The sequence below is a fragment of the Diorhabda sublineata genome, chromosome 2 (genome assembly GCF_026230105.1).
Source record: "Diorhabda sublineata isolate icDioSubl1.1 chromosome 2, icDioSubl1.1, whole genome shotgun sequence".
Lineage (NCBI taxonomy): Eukaryota > Metazoa > Arthropoda > Insecta > Coleoptera > Chrysomelidae > Diorhabda > Diorhabda sublineata.
Window position 1 is genome coordinate 28,185,760 of NC_079475.1, and position 18,128 is coordinate 28,203,887.

Here is an 18,128-nt window from a genome sequence, read left to right on the forward strand (position 1 = left end):
TCAATGGTAGGAATTTTCTTTTTAAAGTAAAATAAGTGATCTTCATCGATGTAAACCTTTGGCCTTCCTGACCGAGACTTTGGACCACTTAAACATCCACTTGTTTTCCTTTCCTTAAGAAGTTTGTAGACCGTTGATTTTCCTAGACCTGTCATCTTCGAACACATACTTGTTAGATCATCCACACTCACCATATACATTCAAAGCCATGGCTTTCTCATTAACAGAGAGGGCATGCGTCTTCGCTTTATGAATTGGAGTATAGTTTTCAAAGGTCGACATATTTAATATTCACTGAAGTTTTGTGAACATTTCTGTGACAAACACTGCGCTAGAAATGCAGTTGTGTATTGGGAATATTCTTTTATAGGGCTTTTTCTCAAACTGAAACTTGTCAATAACCATTTAAGTATACCTCATATTTTAATCTTTTATTACCTTCCTGTAAAATGTACCTAATTATCATTTTTCCCAAAAAAGATTTTACAAATCGTTTTCAAATTAACCTTTCTGGTATAGGTATAGAGCGTGAAATATTTACCTGTCAACATCATTCCTTTCTTAAAATATCCCAAAGGAATTGTTTTAGCCGATAAGTAAACATAGTTGGAAATTTTAACCTTGATGCAATAAATTTCTTAGAAAATGAATGTTGGATTCATTTGCTAAGGTTTGATAAAATAAAATAATAAATTATTCTTGAATGTGACTACATCTATGGTGGCCAGAAGAGGGATTGATTTATCACTCTACACTCTTTCCAAATGGAGTATAATATGAAATATATTCTCACCCTTATTTTCATGTCCTTGTCCCTGCACTGATGAGTGTGAAGTTTTGTGCTCTGCTAATGCAATGCATGACACACAAAGCACTAAGAACTGTAAGAGAAAAAAAAATTAATTAAAACTTATTGATTTCAAATTGTAATTAGCAGCTATATAATAACTGTAACTTGATTATTATAGTTTTCAAGTTTTTAGTATATTCATTTGTCCTAGAGTTAGCAGTAGATTGGTGGTGGTGCATGTCAACATACGAGTTAAATTTTTGCCGTTTTTGAGGTTCAACTATAAAGCCCTATAGAAGACAAGCGATGTGCGGTTCATGCCCAATAATTCCTAATCCGTAACTTTTAGATGGACAACCTGTGATTGTGTTTCAATACTTCCTGAACAGAGAGTATCTTTTTGTTGAAAAATCAATTTTTGCTATCTTCAGATTGTACAGGTTTTCCCTTTTAATGTTATGGATTGTTAACTATTGGGCATGAGAATTATTTATTCCGTAATCATCCGTTGTAGATTCATAATGTTCGAATGTATAATTTAGAACATATACCAAAATATATGTTCTGATTTTGCAACTTTGGAAGCCTATAATTCAGAAACGAGAGGTCGTATGAGAAATTTTTTATGCCTCAGCATTACTTTCACGTCTTCTACTTTGAATTTTTTGCATCAAGACCCCGGAACACCCTGTATTTGACAATTGATGAATAATTACAATGCAAGTAAAGCAGTATAAAAGAGTTCGTACTTTTAGTTGCGAATAAGTTCTATGATTTAACTGGCTCCACATTTTAATAAGAAATACACTAATAGTAGTGAAGTTACAACTGGTGCAGCGATTAAAGACTTAACCGATACAATAGGTATTTTAGTTATGAGCTGGTTATAAATTTTCTAGGAGAAAACAGGCTTCTAGTATGATATCTATCTATCTACATATGTTAACCTTGTGCATCTGGTATGTTCGACAATGATTTTTGATAAATATGCAATGGAATTTTAGTACTGACAGGCAAATGAGATTATATTATCAGAGATAATACTACTATAATGTGGAAGAATTTGTACACATACCTAGTTTCTGAGTCAGCGAAAAACGTATATGCGTAGACCTCATTTTGTAGGCTTATTTGGGTTCTAAGTTATAAAACAAATTTTACTTTTGAATTTCACATATGATTCGTTGACACATATATCTTGTCCTGGTATAAAATATAATATAAACATGACAATCTTATTACAAAGACTATAAGGTAAACACAGACTATTTCATTTATCTAATTTGGAAGAGCGCAGTAAGACAAAAATTTAATGTCTCAAATACGGTGACAACGGAGTTAATATATGCTTTTGCATATACCTGAGATTTGATTTTTATTCGGGTTTACCACCCTCAACTTATTATTTTACTCTTTACTAACGAAGGTTTAATTTTCCACAATTTCATAATTTTTTTCTCTCTCTTTCAAAAATAATGTGTTCGTTGTACAGAGTTGAAATTTGGAGTAAAAAAGAGGAAGGGATAAACAAGTCGGCTTAGCACAAACCAGTAGACAGGGTTCCAAACTTAGGAGTTTTCCCCCAAATTTATGGAGTATTATAAGTTAGGGGTGTTTTTAGGGATTTTAATAACTAAGTAGCGTTGAAGAATATATATTGGAATGTTACAAAATATGATTATGGTTCTATTCACACTTAAACGGAATGGTGGATTTTGCACAACATTTCAACCATCCGCAAAAATGTTCAAATTATTTATGTCAATATTGCAAGAAATCGGAATCTGAAGAAAAATATTATATACTTGTTTTTGAGTTTTTGATTATTTATTTAATTAAAGAATTTAAAATTATTTATTGATTATTTCAAATTCATTTTTCGTTCAATGTCATTCTGTTATTTTTAATGTTATTTATTTAAAAATATTTTATTATTTATTCAATTAAAAATAAATTTTTTAGGGTGAATCTCTAGGGGATTTTAGGAGGTTTTGATTGGAGTTTTAGGGAGTTTTGAGAGATGGGAATACTGCCGGTAGACTTCACGTTAGTAAATATTTAGCAGTCCTGCTAAGTCCATTACCTTTTCACACACTTTGAGATACAATAGATTCAAACTAATTGACTTGAAAGAAACTGTAGATATGGTTCACTTTTCCCAAATTTTACGTCACTGCCGATATTTTAGCAGAATGTTTCGATTCTATTCTCAAGAGATTCTTTACCTTGAAATAAATAGGAGCATTTTTAAGACATGAAAACAAAATCTAATTTTGAGAAAAAGAATTTTATTATAATCGAGATAAAGGAAAGATTATGAGAAAAAATAAAAACGCATTTTATACATAACAAAAGATATGAACAAAATTTAAAAATCAATTATTCAATCGTCAAATACAGCGTTCAATTGGTAACCAACCTATTATCTTCGCTGGTCTCTCAAGGCAAGACTTAACTGCGATTAGAAGAGTAAGAATTGGCCATTCAAGACTTACTCATGGATATCTTATGACTACTACTGCCAGACCATTTTGCTCCAGCTGCAACTCGTACCTAACCATGAAGCATATTTTGACCGAGTGTCGCAAATATACCGTCGAAAGACAGTTTCGGCTTAGCCAGAACTACAATGAAGTCCTTAACAACTCGGAACAAATTACCTCTCTACTTCAGTTTCTCAAAGATGTACAGCTGTACCACCAACTATAGAACAATTGTGTTACTGTGTATTCATATTGTATACTTGTATCAATGAACCATTTCATATTTAATGTATTATAACCGCTCCCGTGCAAGTGGCCATAGTAGCCGAGTACGTTAATTTTAAATAAAAAAAAAAATATTCAATTCCGTGATAAATTTCGTCAGCGACCTTGTAACTTCAACGTAATATTGAACTATCTGTAGGTAATTTAGAAACACTTCATAACAAACAAACCAATGTCCACATTTTTTTCTAATGTTACACTTGAATCGTTTTTGCATATCATTTATTATATTTGCTTACGATATATTGGGAATTTTTAAACCTAAAAGTAGTGACATTCGAGCTAATATATTGGGCGTGAGAAGTTCTATATCAAGCATTTGTCGTTAATCATCAATATAATGACTGGAGCAAGCAAATCAGTCTTGAGCTTGTCCAATAAAATTGAGTACCTAGAAATTTTCTCAACGATTGTATTTGGTTCAGTGTATGTTAAATTATTAAGATGCAAATCCTCATATTATTTAATCAATATAGACTGAACCTATAGTATATAGTCATAACCAGAAAACATTTTTTGAGTATGTGACTACATCAAATGAATCATAAAATCAGTTCGATTTCAATAAGAATCATAATGCCTGTTCTTCTACCAATACATCATGAACGATAATATGTATACTGGACTCTATACGATGATTGGAAGATATCTATTCTGTTAAAACAATCTACTGTTGTTATTGCTGTGTGATTGGCATAATAGACATAAGAGTATATTATTGAACTAAAAACCTTACGGTTGTCTGAAATGTTTCCGACCAAAGAAAGAAACAAGACATTTGTTGCTACCAAGAGCTTTACTACATACTTCAAGTTAGAATGTTACGAGTATAAAGTAATGATTGTACTAAAAATCTATTATCTTACCTTCAGTTTTCAATGAATTACTGATTATACGAAAGATGTAGAGGACCTTTTGGAGATACAATTCACTTCTATTAATTCATAGGATTTAAAGTTGGAAAGGCAACGTAACCTTTCTAACAACTGCTTTATAATATGAGTATAAAGTTGTGGGTATTGCTAAATCGACTCATTTATCGAGAAATACAAAATTGAAAACGAAGAGAAGATCTCTAAAAATTTGCGAATATCGCATACCAAAGGAGGTCTGTGAATAATGCTCAACGATAGAAAGATGCAACGGCAATACAAGAAAATAACACACACATTCATATGAACGAAAAAGCTATAAAAGATCTAAATAATTTAAGTAAAATTTATAGCTCTATTTCGTAAATTCTTATAAAACTACAAATAATTTAATTGATTACTGCTATATATTTGAGATATAGGGACCAAGGAAAAATTAATTTTTCTTATTAGAACAAAGTTCTAAGTTGATTTCATCCTTATTTTGATATTCATGTTGAAGGTGATCTAAATATAAATAAGCAAATTGTCAGTGTCAATAACATATTTCAATAAAGACTTAAAGAAAATTCGAAACGTCAAAATTTATTTTTCTTGCTTTTAGGTCACATAATGGTATACACTGATGATACAGTACTTGTAACCAAAAGAAGATCTATAATGAGATAGTTACAGAGGGAAAACGGAGAAGTTTGAAAATCAATGAAAACAAAACAAAAATAATGAGATTTGGAAAGCAACGTCAAGGTGGAAAGTTTAAAGTTGGTGAGTATGATTTTATGGAAGTAGAAAAGTTCAAGTATCTCAGGGTAATGATCAATAATAAATTAGGCAGGAGTACTGAGATTGGAGAAAAAATAATTCATGTTAATCCGTTAATCATGTTAATAGAAAATAATTGGAAAGTAAACTACTCACAAATCGAACAAAGATCAATAGATATAAAACCATGATAAAACCAGTAATGATGTACTCAGCTGAAACAATAACACTAACAAGAGATGAAAAAATTGAGCAGAAAAATAATCAGAACAATAATGGAACAAGTAAAAATTAGTGAAGGATTATAGGATAAGAACGAACCGAGAAATAACTGACGAACTCAGCGGCGAATACGTTGTAAAAAAATCAAAGCTCAGCGAGTTAAGTGGTTGGATCATGTATGTAGAGTAGCAACAAAATCTATAGCATTCGATGCGATGTTAGGTGGTAGGAAAAGACGTAGCCGGCCTAGGACAAAATGATTAAATGAAGTGGATGATTACCTAAGCAGAGTAGGAGTTGAAAATTGACAGGAAAGACACGAAATTGAAAATTGTAGCGGGAAATGAACGAGAAGGTCTAGACATGGACTATGGGAACTGATCCACCCCACTCCACTGGATCTAGAGAGCATGTTTGCGGTGCAACCCTATTAGCGGTGTTAGCCATTATTATATTATAATATGATGAAATATTCATTTATGTAATAAGATTATCGACTATCGAAACAGAAGTTTGGTATTTCAAAGGTCTGTGTTATTAATATTGCAATCAATATTTTGTAAGAGGTAATTGGATTCAGTGGCTAAGTAACAATTACCGAAAATATATCAAGTTCATTTGATATTGAAATTGGAGTATTTACGAAAATAAAATCTTTTTTAATAAACTTGTATCTGTTGATATGTGAACTAACTGGCATTGTTTTTGGAGATTATTGATAATTAATTAATTAATTAATAATAGACTATGTTGCGCTGAAGGTTTTCAAAATATAGCTTTTTACAAACTAAGAAATGACCAAATTCGCACAATTATAAAAAATGCAAGAAGACCTTTTTTATTTTCCTAGGTAGCCACGAAATTGTACTCGAGTCCTGAGGAATACATGTTTCACGCACTACATGAAAAGTATGCAAATTTGATCCCCAATCAAACTGAAATACATGGAATCATTTATTTCTCTCTTCACATTTTCACTACCTAATTTCAATTATTATTCTCAATGCGCATTGTAATCGAATCAATAATTCAATTTCAGCGCCTCTATTGTAATATGGGATGTTGATATTTAACTTTTATTTGATAGAATAAGAAAATAAGAAGAGTGAATTAGTAGAACGACTGAAAGTGGCACTGGAAACTGACGGCTTTGATACTGAAATATATCTATTCAAATACGCCAATTTCTGCTAATATGGATGAGAATATTTCGGATATGAAGAAAAATATGAGAAATGTATAAAAATAACTATATTTCTGCTAATAAGATTTCGCCCATAGAGAACGATCTTTCTGCTGTTATTTTATCATTAAAAATTGTCATTGCCAGTGACATCAAAAATAAAAATTCAACCCTGTATTCCGATATCGAGAATACGATGGCAACGATGAATGAGAAAATGATATCGAAATCAATTACAATGACAACGAAAACATAAAACTCTGTAAGCCACTAACTCAACCCAATACATTGGCAGTTTGACCAATATTTTTTGTAAAGACTACAACGTTTGACGATAAGACGTCGTGGACCGATTAGAATGAAGTAGCTGCAAGAGTGAATATTTGGTTTGATAAGGAGAAAGCAGTGAAGTAACTATCGCACTTCGAGGAGACGCCTTAGGTGGTTAGAATTTGCTTGCATGCCCTCACTGCTGTTCACGAATATTAACAAGCTATGAAGAACTCGTGATGTAACAAGGTAGAACCATAGAAGAAGAAGAGGACGAGAGCAAACTTGACCAGATCGTCAACTTCATAAATGATATGGTTAAAATGGCGGCAAGAAGCAGGAAAAGACCACTTCCATTTGCATAGAAATACTGATGGAGTCTCCAATACAAAAAATGTCTAAATGTGGCTTGGACAAAATTTAAAATCGTTAATTGAAAAAATGTCATAATATTGTAACACTATAAATGTGTGTATTTTTCTGTTAATAAAAATCATGTATAATTATAATTATATAATTATAAAATTGTTCTTTTTGTGAATCATTTAATATGGTGCTATGTGTCTGATGACGCGACAAAATTATTATTTTCAAAATCTATTCTTATTGTTAATTTGGGCGTGGCTTTCAATAATAATATTTATTGTAAGCAGCTCCGATTATCGCTTTTTGCGTTTAGAGTCAAGGTTTGTTGTTGTTTAAACTTTTAATTCTAATTTGTCTAGAAGTCGTCGTATGCTAATCCAATTAATTTATTTTACCATTTGCGCAACGGTGCGGTCCTGCCGTGTGTATCATCTTTTTAGCAACAATACTATATAAATCCTAAAATATCTTCAATTCTGAGGGTCACATGGCCACGTATAACTGTATGATTTTTTATTCTATATGTGAATTATATGCCGTTCAACCCATTCGACAATAGTAGCTAGATATCGATTATACGCCCTCTCTATTCATGTGGTGTAAGTGCCAGATCGACTATTGACATTTGTGAAACCAGGGGTCTTTTTGACATCAATAGCATTTTTTCGACCTTGTATAATATGCCGTAGGGAAAGAAGAGACAATAATGCTTTTTTAACATCGATAGTATCTTTTTCGATACACTCTTTTTTACATAGATTTTTGATACATCCTGTATATATACCCCTTTTGACATCGATAGTATTTTTTGACCATGTATAATAATATACCTTTTAAATGCAATTTTTACATCGATTTCCCACCCCTGTATAATATGCATATTTGAGATCGACAACGACGCCATCTACAGTAGTCATCGAAAAATAGTCACCCATTAGGATCAGAGAAGATCGGTAGAATAATCTTCACCTATAGAAGATTCAGCAATTGAAAGGAGAAAATATACCTACCTAACAAGGAGTGTGAAGATGGTCACCGGCACTCAAGGCATATTGGGCTCAATGAAACTTGCTGAAAATAATATTTGGAGACAATTATGGTTCCGAGAAGGGAAGAAAGCTAGTCATTCCGAGAGCGATAGTAGCTGAGGTACTGAAGAAGTTACACGACAGGCCATCGGAAGGATATCCGGGAGTGATGGAAGAAATGTACGTCTTGTACTTTCGAAACGATTGCTTTATATTTTTGTGGACCATTTCAGATGACAGACAACAGTGATAAAGACATTCTAGTTGTAATTGATTAATTTTTTAAGACTTTAATAGAAGTGGGAGTGATAGATCAGCTGTAAAAACTGGATTCTCCAGTATCGCAGCAAGAAAGGGGGACACAATAGGTCCGACAACTGTCGGGAAGATATTGGTGAAAGAATCAGCCGATATGGTGTACTCTTGGATGTCCACATACATCAAGGAAGAAATTTCGAAAGTCATGTATTCCAGAAAATTTATGACAAGCTGGGAATGAAGAAACCATGATAACCGCATTACATTACACAATGAGATTAAATATTCCAAATAATAAGCACTAGTGGAATATATCTGTCTAGAAGTTGTAGTTTCCAACCACTAGAAATACTGGGACCAGTATCCATCCATATTTGCAATTGCTTATCGATCTGCTATTTCAATAGGTCCACCAGTAAAACACTTGCGAAAATTCTGTTTGGACGTGAAATAAGGCTCCCTTGTAACCTAGCGAACTAGATCACTTAGTAAAACTGGAAAATCAGACTCCAGCATCCTGCAATACAATGAAACTCGAACATAATTCGCCAAGCGTTTAAAAGTCTTTCAAACCATGTGTCAGAATCCAACACGAAGTAACTACCATATTAGTGAATAGTTCAGCGTGTAAGTGTTAGTGAATTAATTACGTAAATTCATCTTATCCGTTTTGTGATTAAAAAGTGTTTGAATAAATAAAAATAATATCACAATATGTATTTATAATGAGACATTAAAAATATATATAAAGACGAGAAAATGAATCACCATAAAATACTGCTGCTGCTGCAGTCAGCTCAAAACTTGTAAGGCTAAATTGCTCACTGAAGATTTGAATAAATAAATTCAAAAATTTTAAATTCATTCAAATTTAAGTTTCCGCTAAATATTAATTTACATTTTTTCTAGTAATGAATATTTTTACATGCTTTAGTGTTGATTTTCAATATAGCACACACACGTAACTGAACAATAAACTTTTTTATGAAAATAATTGCATAGCAATTTCAAGGAAATTGAAGTAAAGTTAATCTTTCCATTTAATGATTTTTTTAAAGACGGAGTGAATTTATAAGAAAGAATTTAGTAATTTAAAATTACAGTCATACATTTCACACTGGTTTTTGTAAGTAGTGATTGGAAGCTAGTCATTGTCGAAAAAATTCGAACATATTTCTTATATTTCAATAATTGATGCTACATTTAAGATATAATTATTATCCTGAGAACATACATACCATTAGTAACACTATAAAATTATTGAAATAATGAGAATATGGAATAGTTATGGAAGCATAGTCTTGGCAAACTCACACAAAATTCGTTGAAGTCGATAACCAAGTTTCGTGATTTTTTCACATCATTGGCGAGTCCAAATAACTGTAACGCCAAATACAAAGTAGTTTTCATTTGTAATTGTTATGCCGTGAAATTAAACAATTATGTAAAATGATTGTTAATTATTTTGAAGCATTTAAACCAATTTATGTAATCTGAACGTGACTTTGTTTGATAATTTGTCCCATCGTTTGATATGGTTAATAGGGTGTGATATAACTCTTTTGGAATAGGCATAGGCACTTCAGAATTTTCTCTCTTACTCTGAAAACAAATTATAACCAAATTCAACTGGAATGTTCAATTATTTAATCTTTCGATATTCAATAGTATTATGAATTGAATGAAATGTAGGAATTTATTCGTAAATATACCTATATCTCCTCAAAGTTTGCAAAATACGAGGGTGGAATTTTTTGATAAACGCGCGACAAATTTAGTGTCGTGAAAGTGGTTGAAAATTATGTAAAATTTATCGAAAATTACTCGAGAAATCTGGGGATGAGTTCCTCTCTAAAACGTAAGTGCAAGTTCCGTTTTCCGAAAAAGCCGAGAAGTGATAGCAAACTTGTACCGTGCGCGGCGCCCCAGAACAAGTGTTACCAATGAGAACGTCAGCTTCGTAGAAAAACTCATTTTGGGAGATCCACGCAGTGCTGAACGCGATATGGCTGAAGAATTGTCCATCAGCGTTAGTAGTATGGAACAAATAATTATGACCGGCACGGTTACCGCAAAGATGGGTGCCAATACTGAATATTGAATAGAAACTCACACGCTGCCAAGCTCACACGCAACTTTTGCAGCAGTATGAAGAGGAAGGAGAGAATTTATTGTACCGAATATCCACCACAGAAAAGAGACTAACCAACCAAAACTACATTCCGGAGATTAAACGCGCGTCTATGGAGTTAAAGCACAAACGACACTGTTAGCGAGGAAGAATAATTGCTATCACTATCCAATGAACTATGAACGCGCAGTATTATAGTAACTTTCTAAAAACACAGTAAAACATGTCTAAAAATCATAACGACCCGATATTCCAATCCGTAGAACTATATTTCTGCAAGACAACGCCAGACCGCATAAAACTCGACTCGCAATGGAAACGTTGAACGAGACGAGTTGGAAAACACTGGAACACTCAACTTATGGACCCGATTTGTCACCATGCGACTATTAATTATATAGTCTAGTCAAAAAGGTACTTTGGGGACTGCGATTCGAAAGCAGTGCGGAGGTGGAATCCCACGTGCGTTAATAGCTACGTGACAAGTCGATAGATTTTTACCAAAAAGGCATTTGAAATTTTCGGAGAGGTGGCAAAAGTATGTAGTATGTGACGGAGACTATGTAGAGAAATCATAAAAAACTTCAGTGCTGTAACTCAATAATTAATTTTTTTTAACAAAATTCCGATTTTCATTTTAACGACCCTCGTATATATCGTATTATGATATTTTACTATCCACTGTCTCTAGGGAATTCAAAAACAATGAAGAGTTCCAAATCTAGTTGAAATCCACTAATATAACTGAAAAAAATATAAGAAGAGATTCTCAGGGTTTTGTGTTTAGATCATTAGAAATCATTACTATAAATTTTTTTCATTTCATATTCCTAAAGTACACTATTTTGAGTAAGTACGCTATTTTGATATGATAGATTTGGAAAATAACTTCCAGTTTCCAAGTTACGGGTGTGGGGAAAACAGGCAATAGTTGAGTTAGGGCACCTTAGGTACCAGAAATAATATGTTTTCCTTGGAACGTTTCATTATTTCTTCATTGTAAAAAACTTTCTTTTTTTTCATTTATCCAAGACAATTCAGACGATTTTGATTATTAATTTGTGTTATTGTTAGTTCTTTCCTTCTTCCTATTCAAATAGCTGGTTTTCCCTTCATCGGCAAGATTTTCGGTTACAACTCATTACAACATTTATAGGTACTAACTATAGCATTTCTCTTTCTCCATAGCGTATTTTTCCCGGAACAACCAAGATAGCAAAAATGAGTTTTTCAATCGATTTTCCACTAAGAAGTACTTTTTACTTAAGTCGATAGAATTAATGGCTTAGGAGATATGTAGATTTTTAGATGGTTGTACGTGCCAAGGCAACTTTTCGCAAGAAACATTCCGAAGAAAATTCATAAATTATAATTATTTATTGAACACACTTCTGTATACTGTCGAACATCTTGTTACTTCCATAAGAAAATAAAAGACACGTAGAAAAATTTGGTTGGTTAGCCTACAACCAAATAAAAATTAAAAAAATATACATGTATACATATTATCGGATTCTCATATACCACATAGTGATGTGTGGTCATACAAAAAAAAACTAGAATTAATGTTCGAAGTGGGCGCCTTGTACTTCTACACACTTCCGGAGTCTATGGACTCTAGCGTCACAATGGAAGTTTATTCTATCGATCATTTTGTTCCTTGTGTTTACCGCTGTCACATATACCAAGCTTTTAAGATATCCCCAAAAATAGGAATCCATTGTATTTAATTCAGAAGAATACAGTAGCCATGCAAATGGGCCTTCCCGACCAAACCACGTATTAGGAAAAATGTTATTTTTTATATTTGATTATTAACATCTTTCAAGTTTTTCTTTATGCCAGCAATATGATATTCGATAGTATGCAGTACAAATGTTTATTTATTTATTCTTAGGTCTCCAAGAAATGTTTGATTGTGTTTTGACCCCTCCTGTAAGTATATCCAATAAATAATTACAATTAATGATAATTTTCTTCAGAATGTGTCTTTATGCATATACAACGATCTAAAAATCTACATATCTCGTAAACCATAAATTTTATACAGTTAAACAAACAGTACCTTTTTGTTAAAAACTCGATTGAACAATTCATTTGTGCTATTTTTAGACTGAACAAGTTTTCCCTGAATAAATACAGATTGTTAACCATTGGGCATGACTTGCCCCTGGCCTGCAGATAGTAGTGTAAAATTATTTATTCCATCAAACACACTACATTAATATACGTAATTATCCACTAAATATTCATAATGTTTGAATGTATAGTTTAGAAAATATAAATATGAGTTCTGCAGATTTAAATGCCTATAACTCAGAAACGAGGGGTCGTATGAGCAAATTTTTAAGTCACGCATCTATTCACTCTCGAATTTTCTGCATTAAGTCCTGGAACACCCTGTGTATAAATAAATATGAAAGAGGAATGATAGAGTTAATACTTCTAAATGTTGTAATGAGTTTAGCCGAAAATCTTGCCGTATTTATATGTTTGGTTAGAAATAAATTGACATATTTAAAGTTCCTTTCAAATAAAAGCATACCCCATACAAAGAAAAAAATTAAATAACAAACTTCTTTGTCACACACAAATTTAAAAAGAGAATGGAAACACTTTCTGATTGTGGTTCATAGGTCTACACTAACCCCTAGAGATAGTATTGATAAACTTTCCCTTGATCCTAGAGACGCTTAGTGAACCATACAAAAATAACACGATCTCTCACACTTTTTATTTCTAATGAGTTTTCCCAATATGCTTCTTTGCAATTAAATCCAGATTAAGTGAAAAAGCGGAACATTAACGGTGTAGACGAAAATAATTGTGTATGTAATGTAACATGCCATTCGGCTTGTTACGTTTTTCTTTAAACATTTTGAAGATTCCTTTGTTCACGTACGTTTTTGAAGAAATTAATTTATTATCGTCCTTCCGAGAGGAAATTATGAGACAATTTGACATGTACGAGAGGGCATTTTGGCAGACTATTTCCTGAGAAAAATTTAATTTGAAATAAACAATAATTGTTCCTTTTCTTAAAATATAAAATTAAAACCAAATGATGTTTATTAATCCTAGACGAAAATTTGGCACTAGTGCAAATTATCGATAATTTACAATTAATTATCGATAATTTGCACTAGTGCAGTATTATCGCTGAAATTTGATCGTTGCTAGGTAAACATAAAATATTACAGCTTTTTGGTTGGCTTAAATTTTTCAAAGGAAAATTTATATTCGCTGTCGCTACAGCTGTCAGGTTGGGAGTTCGATCAAGGATTAAGCCGATATACCACAATACCACAAAAAAAGAAACCGACGAATACTAATTATATAAATTTCTTCAATTTCTTATTTCTTAGACCTTTTGATATATTAATGCATCTAAATGTTCTTGATTTTAGGTCTCTTCTGTTTTAAAATTAGTTTTTTTTGGTTATTTTTAAAAGAAAGATAAATTTTGACTTTTGTTTAAGTCTTTATCAAAATATGATATTCATACTGACAATTTGCTTATTTATATTGATCTATTAATTTTTCTTATTAGAACAAAGTTCTAAGTTGATTTTATCCTTATTTTGATATTCATGATGAAGCAATATAAATCAATATAAATAAGCAAATTGTCAGTGTCAATAACATATTTTAATTAAGACTTAAAGAAAAGTCGAAACGTCGAAGTTCATCTTTCTTTTAAAAATAACTAAGAAAAACTAATTTTAAAACAGAAGAGACCTAAAATCAAGAACATTTAGATGCATTAACAAATTATATATAGCGATATACAGTCAAGCGAAGTTTTGTGTTGTACATTCGATAGATTAACTTAACTTCAAATGTTAAGTTAATCTATCGCTTGAAATTTGATGATAGTTAATTGAACATTGACAACGCGATTTTAATTTTTATGATGAGAAGGGGTGGATCGTTTTCAAATATTTCTTCTTTCAATTGGTAATAAATTGCAATTGGAAGTATTTGGATAAGTTACGTACATTCTGGTAGCAAATTCGGGAAAATTTTATTATTCTTTTATTGTTCCCCTGTTTAAATAATAGTTGTTTTGAATAGAATATGAATTAGCTATGTCTTCATGATTGTACATTATTAAATAGCTATTATATTATGTATTCTGTATACACTTAACCATTTGTTGATACCATATATAATTAAACTTCTAATTTCCTCCGTTTTAAAATTATTATTCCGTATTTTCCATTTCCACCATTTACAATGTATGTATATTTTCAATTATCGCCATTTGAAATGAAATTCATTTAACGGTGTATTCCAGTCATGTTTTTATTCAACCACTATGGTAATATTTTATTTACATGAAAAGTAGGTACGCGACTGTTCCCCTTATTTTCAACGTCTACTGTTCGTTAAAAGCGTTGTTTATTGAAATCCACGTGAATCGATATACAAATTAGCAAAAATAAATACGCCCTGAAAATGAACTAATAAGACTTAACGTTGATTGAAGTGGAATTTGTCCAACCGAGTAAAATACCAAAATCATATCTAGAAAAATTAAACTACAAATTGAAGCAATGACGTCTGCTGAAAGGTATCCTTAATAAATATTTTAGTAATTTCGAACCCTGCATAATTATGTTAATTCTTCCACGTAACGGTTCTAACCATTTTTAAGCACATCAAATTGGAGCCTCAAACGTCGCCATAGTATTTTGTCATTACCTGATTGTACCACTAGAACGAACTAATATGGGTCCTTTAGAAACATACTATAGAGAAGAACTCTGTAATTTTATGAAACAAACATGAAAACATGTATCAAATTTTCATGTTGCTGAGAAATTGAAATGTAAGATGTGTGAACCATTTCCTCTTCCTATATATACTTAAAGATAAAACTCACTTAGGTAACATTCTGTCCTGTCATTTACTTTTCTAGAGGGAAATTATTCGCAAGTAGTATTATAACTATTATCACTTCTTTGACCATTTTTTTTCTTTACGAATATTTCTTATTCCATTATTGGTCTCAAATTGTGAATTTTCCTGCTTCTTTCTTTCTGTTTGACACTATAGCTGAAATTGCATGCAAGCAATCTGTCACTTCTACTTGTGTACTGGCCACATATAGAAGGTATCTACAATGTAACGGTGTAACGTGTATGTTTAAAGGAGTTCCTAAGCATTCTATAATATTGTCATATGGTCTGTGATTTGCGATTACTTTTCAGCAAATGACATTCTGAATTTATATTGGGGATGACTTGGTTAGCAGACATAACAGTATCCCACTTCATTGCTGAGACCACGCTTATACCTTTCGCTTTACAACAATTATAATTCCCTTTGTTGTCATTTTTTGTACTTCAAACAAACGTGGTTTGGTGCGTAAGAAAATATATAAAATAAGAATGATGCGACATTAAGTATCGTTTCAAAATAATTCACAATTATAGACATACACCGAATGTACCGTGTAGTGTCATAATATAAAATAAGGTTTGGTGTTTCTGCTTTTGTTTCGACTATATACAATTTAAATGCAATTGCCGTCTAGTTTTGTTATGTTATCTAATTCCATACAAGTATATGATGCAAAAACAACTCTATAGCTTCTAGTACTAATTGTGTGAATATTTTACTGACATGTTTATACTAAGAACTCACACATGCGCAGATCCAGGGGGGTTATGGGGGTCATGACCCCCCCCCTAAACCCTGTTTAATTAACTTGGTTTTTTGTTTCAAAGTCAATGAGGAATTGAGGTTTGATTTATTCCTCTATGTAACATGTTTTTTGTCAATGTTCGTGCAAGCAGGTCCATGATCTAGCCCTGAATGTGATCTAGTTTCATAAAATGCCCCAACTCTCACTTTCCAATATAATTTCTTTATTTTACTTTATATTCTGAACTAAACAGGTCGGATTACTCTGAATTTTCTGAAAAGTTCTGATTGTTCGACGTTCTTTTGTTGAACCTCTTGCTCACTTCTTCCAACTTTTCAAAAGTAATCTTCATAGTCACCTTCGGATATGCAATACATACTTAATACGTACGGAACGGGATCTTATTTTTCTAGAATTATTATTAGAATAAAATTTGATCCATTTATTTATTGAATTTAACACAACCGCATACAAGTATAAATACTAGATGATTTATTATAAACTGCATATTTCTTGATATATTTATTCATCACACACTGAACCACGATCTAACAAGTTATTTTTAACATAATGGGATACATAAACAAAAGTTTACTGCCTAAGCTCAAATATACATGTACATTTATATACATATACATTTTTATATATATATATATATATATATATATATATATATATATATATATATATATATTTATATTCATATAAATGATCTTGTATTTAGGTTTCTGCGGTTTTAAAACTAATTTTTGAAAGATAAAAATTGACGTTTCGACTTTTCTTTAAGTCTAATTCTCTTTTCCGTATATTAGATTCCGTTCCAAGAATCTTTGAATCTTTATAATTTAATTTATGTTTTTGATATTTGGAATGGAATCTAATACTAAAAAAAAAGAATTTTTAGAAATGGCCCACATTCATAGGAACGAAAAAACTATACATGATAGACATAAATAATTGAAGTAAAATTTATACATCTATTTTATAAACTCTAATAAAACTACAAATAATTTGATTGAGACTAAGGGAAAATTAATTTTTCTTATTGGAACAAATTTCTATTTTGATGTACATGATGTAGGTGATCTATTAATTAATACAAATTCGCAAATTGCAAACGACCCTTTCAGATGTTGAGAATTGTTTCAAAATATTTCGCTTTAAGCACATTTTTTATTTTCTGGTATAGCTAGAAATGGCCGGGTTGTATAATGGAAGCTGCATGATCTTTCTTCGTACATTGTACTGTAATCGCCTGTTTGTTTAGCTTTTGCTCGTTTCCATCTATTTTTAATATTAAATTCTTCCATATTTATGATGATTTATCTATATTTTTAGAAATTAGTGTTTTTATCATGAAATCACCTATTGAAGAAGAAAAATCTAAACGTCGGCGTTCAACATTTCAGGAGATTACTTGAATGTATTGAGTTGTTCCATTAAATAATAATTTCAATTGAGTTTCTTCGAGGTGTAGAGAGTCAGATAAACCATCGCTATTTAAGCGTTGAAATGCGATTTTCTTTCTTAACAATCCTTTTTCTTCCACTTCTGTTATTAACGTGTTTTCTGCATCTTTAAATCCTTTCATACGATCGATTATTTTTAATGAAAAATCACTATTTACAGTAATAGGTTTTTCAAATTGGTTTTGTAGTTGCTGCTATTTTATAAAAGGTTACAATTTCATGAAGCATTTTGTTATGAAATCTATGATCTAAAAGTCGTTCACTTTGTTTTATTTCACCATAAATCCATTCTACTATCCAACGGAGTTTCGTAACAAAATGGAATTTATGGCACTCTTTTGTAGTTAGTTGCTTGCAGT

The 18,128-nt window shown here is 31.4% G+C and overlaps 1 protein-coding gene across 1 annotated transcript in view; it reads right to left on the reverse strand.

Moving 5' to 3' along the window:
* Positions 1-18,128, reverse strand: part of LOC130453274 (uncharacterized) — a 43,886-nt gene that overhangs the window by 9,711 nt on the left and 16,047 nt on the right. Inside the window, exon 3 of the mRNA XM_056792915.1 lies at positions 794-881. Coding sequence (XP_056648893.1) covers positions 794-881 — 88 coding nt within the window. The remainder of the gene's footprint in view (positions 1-793; positions 882-18,128) is intronic.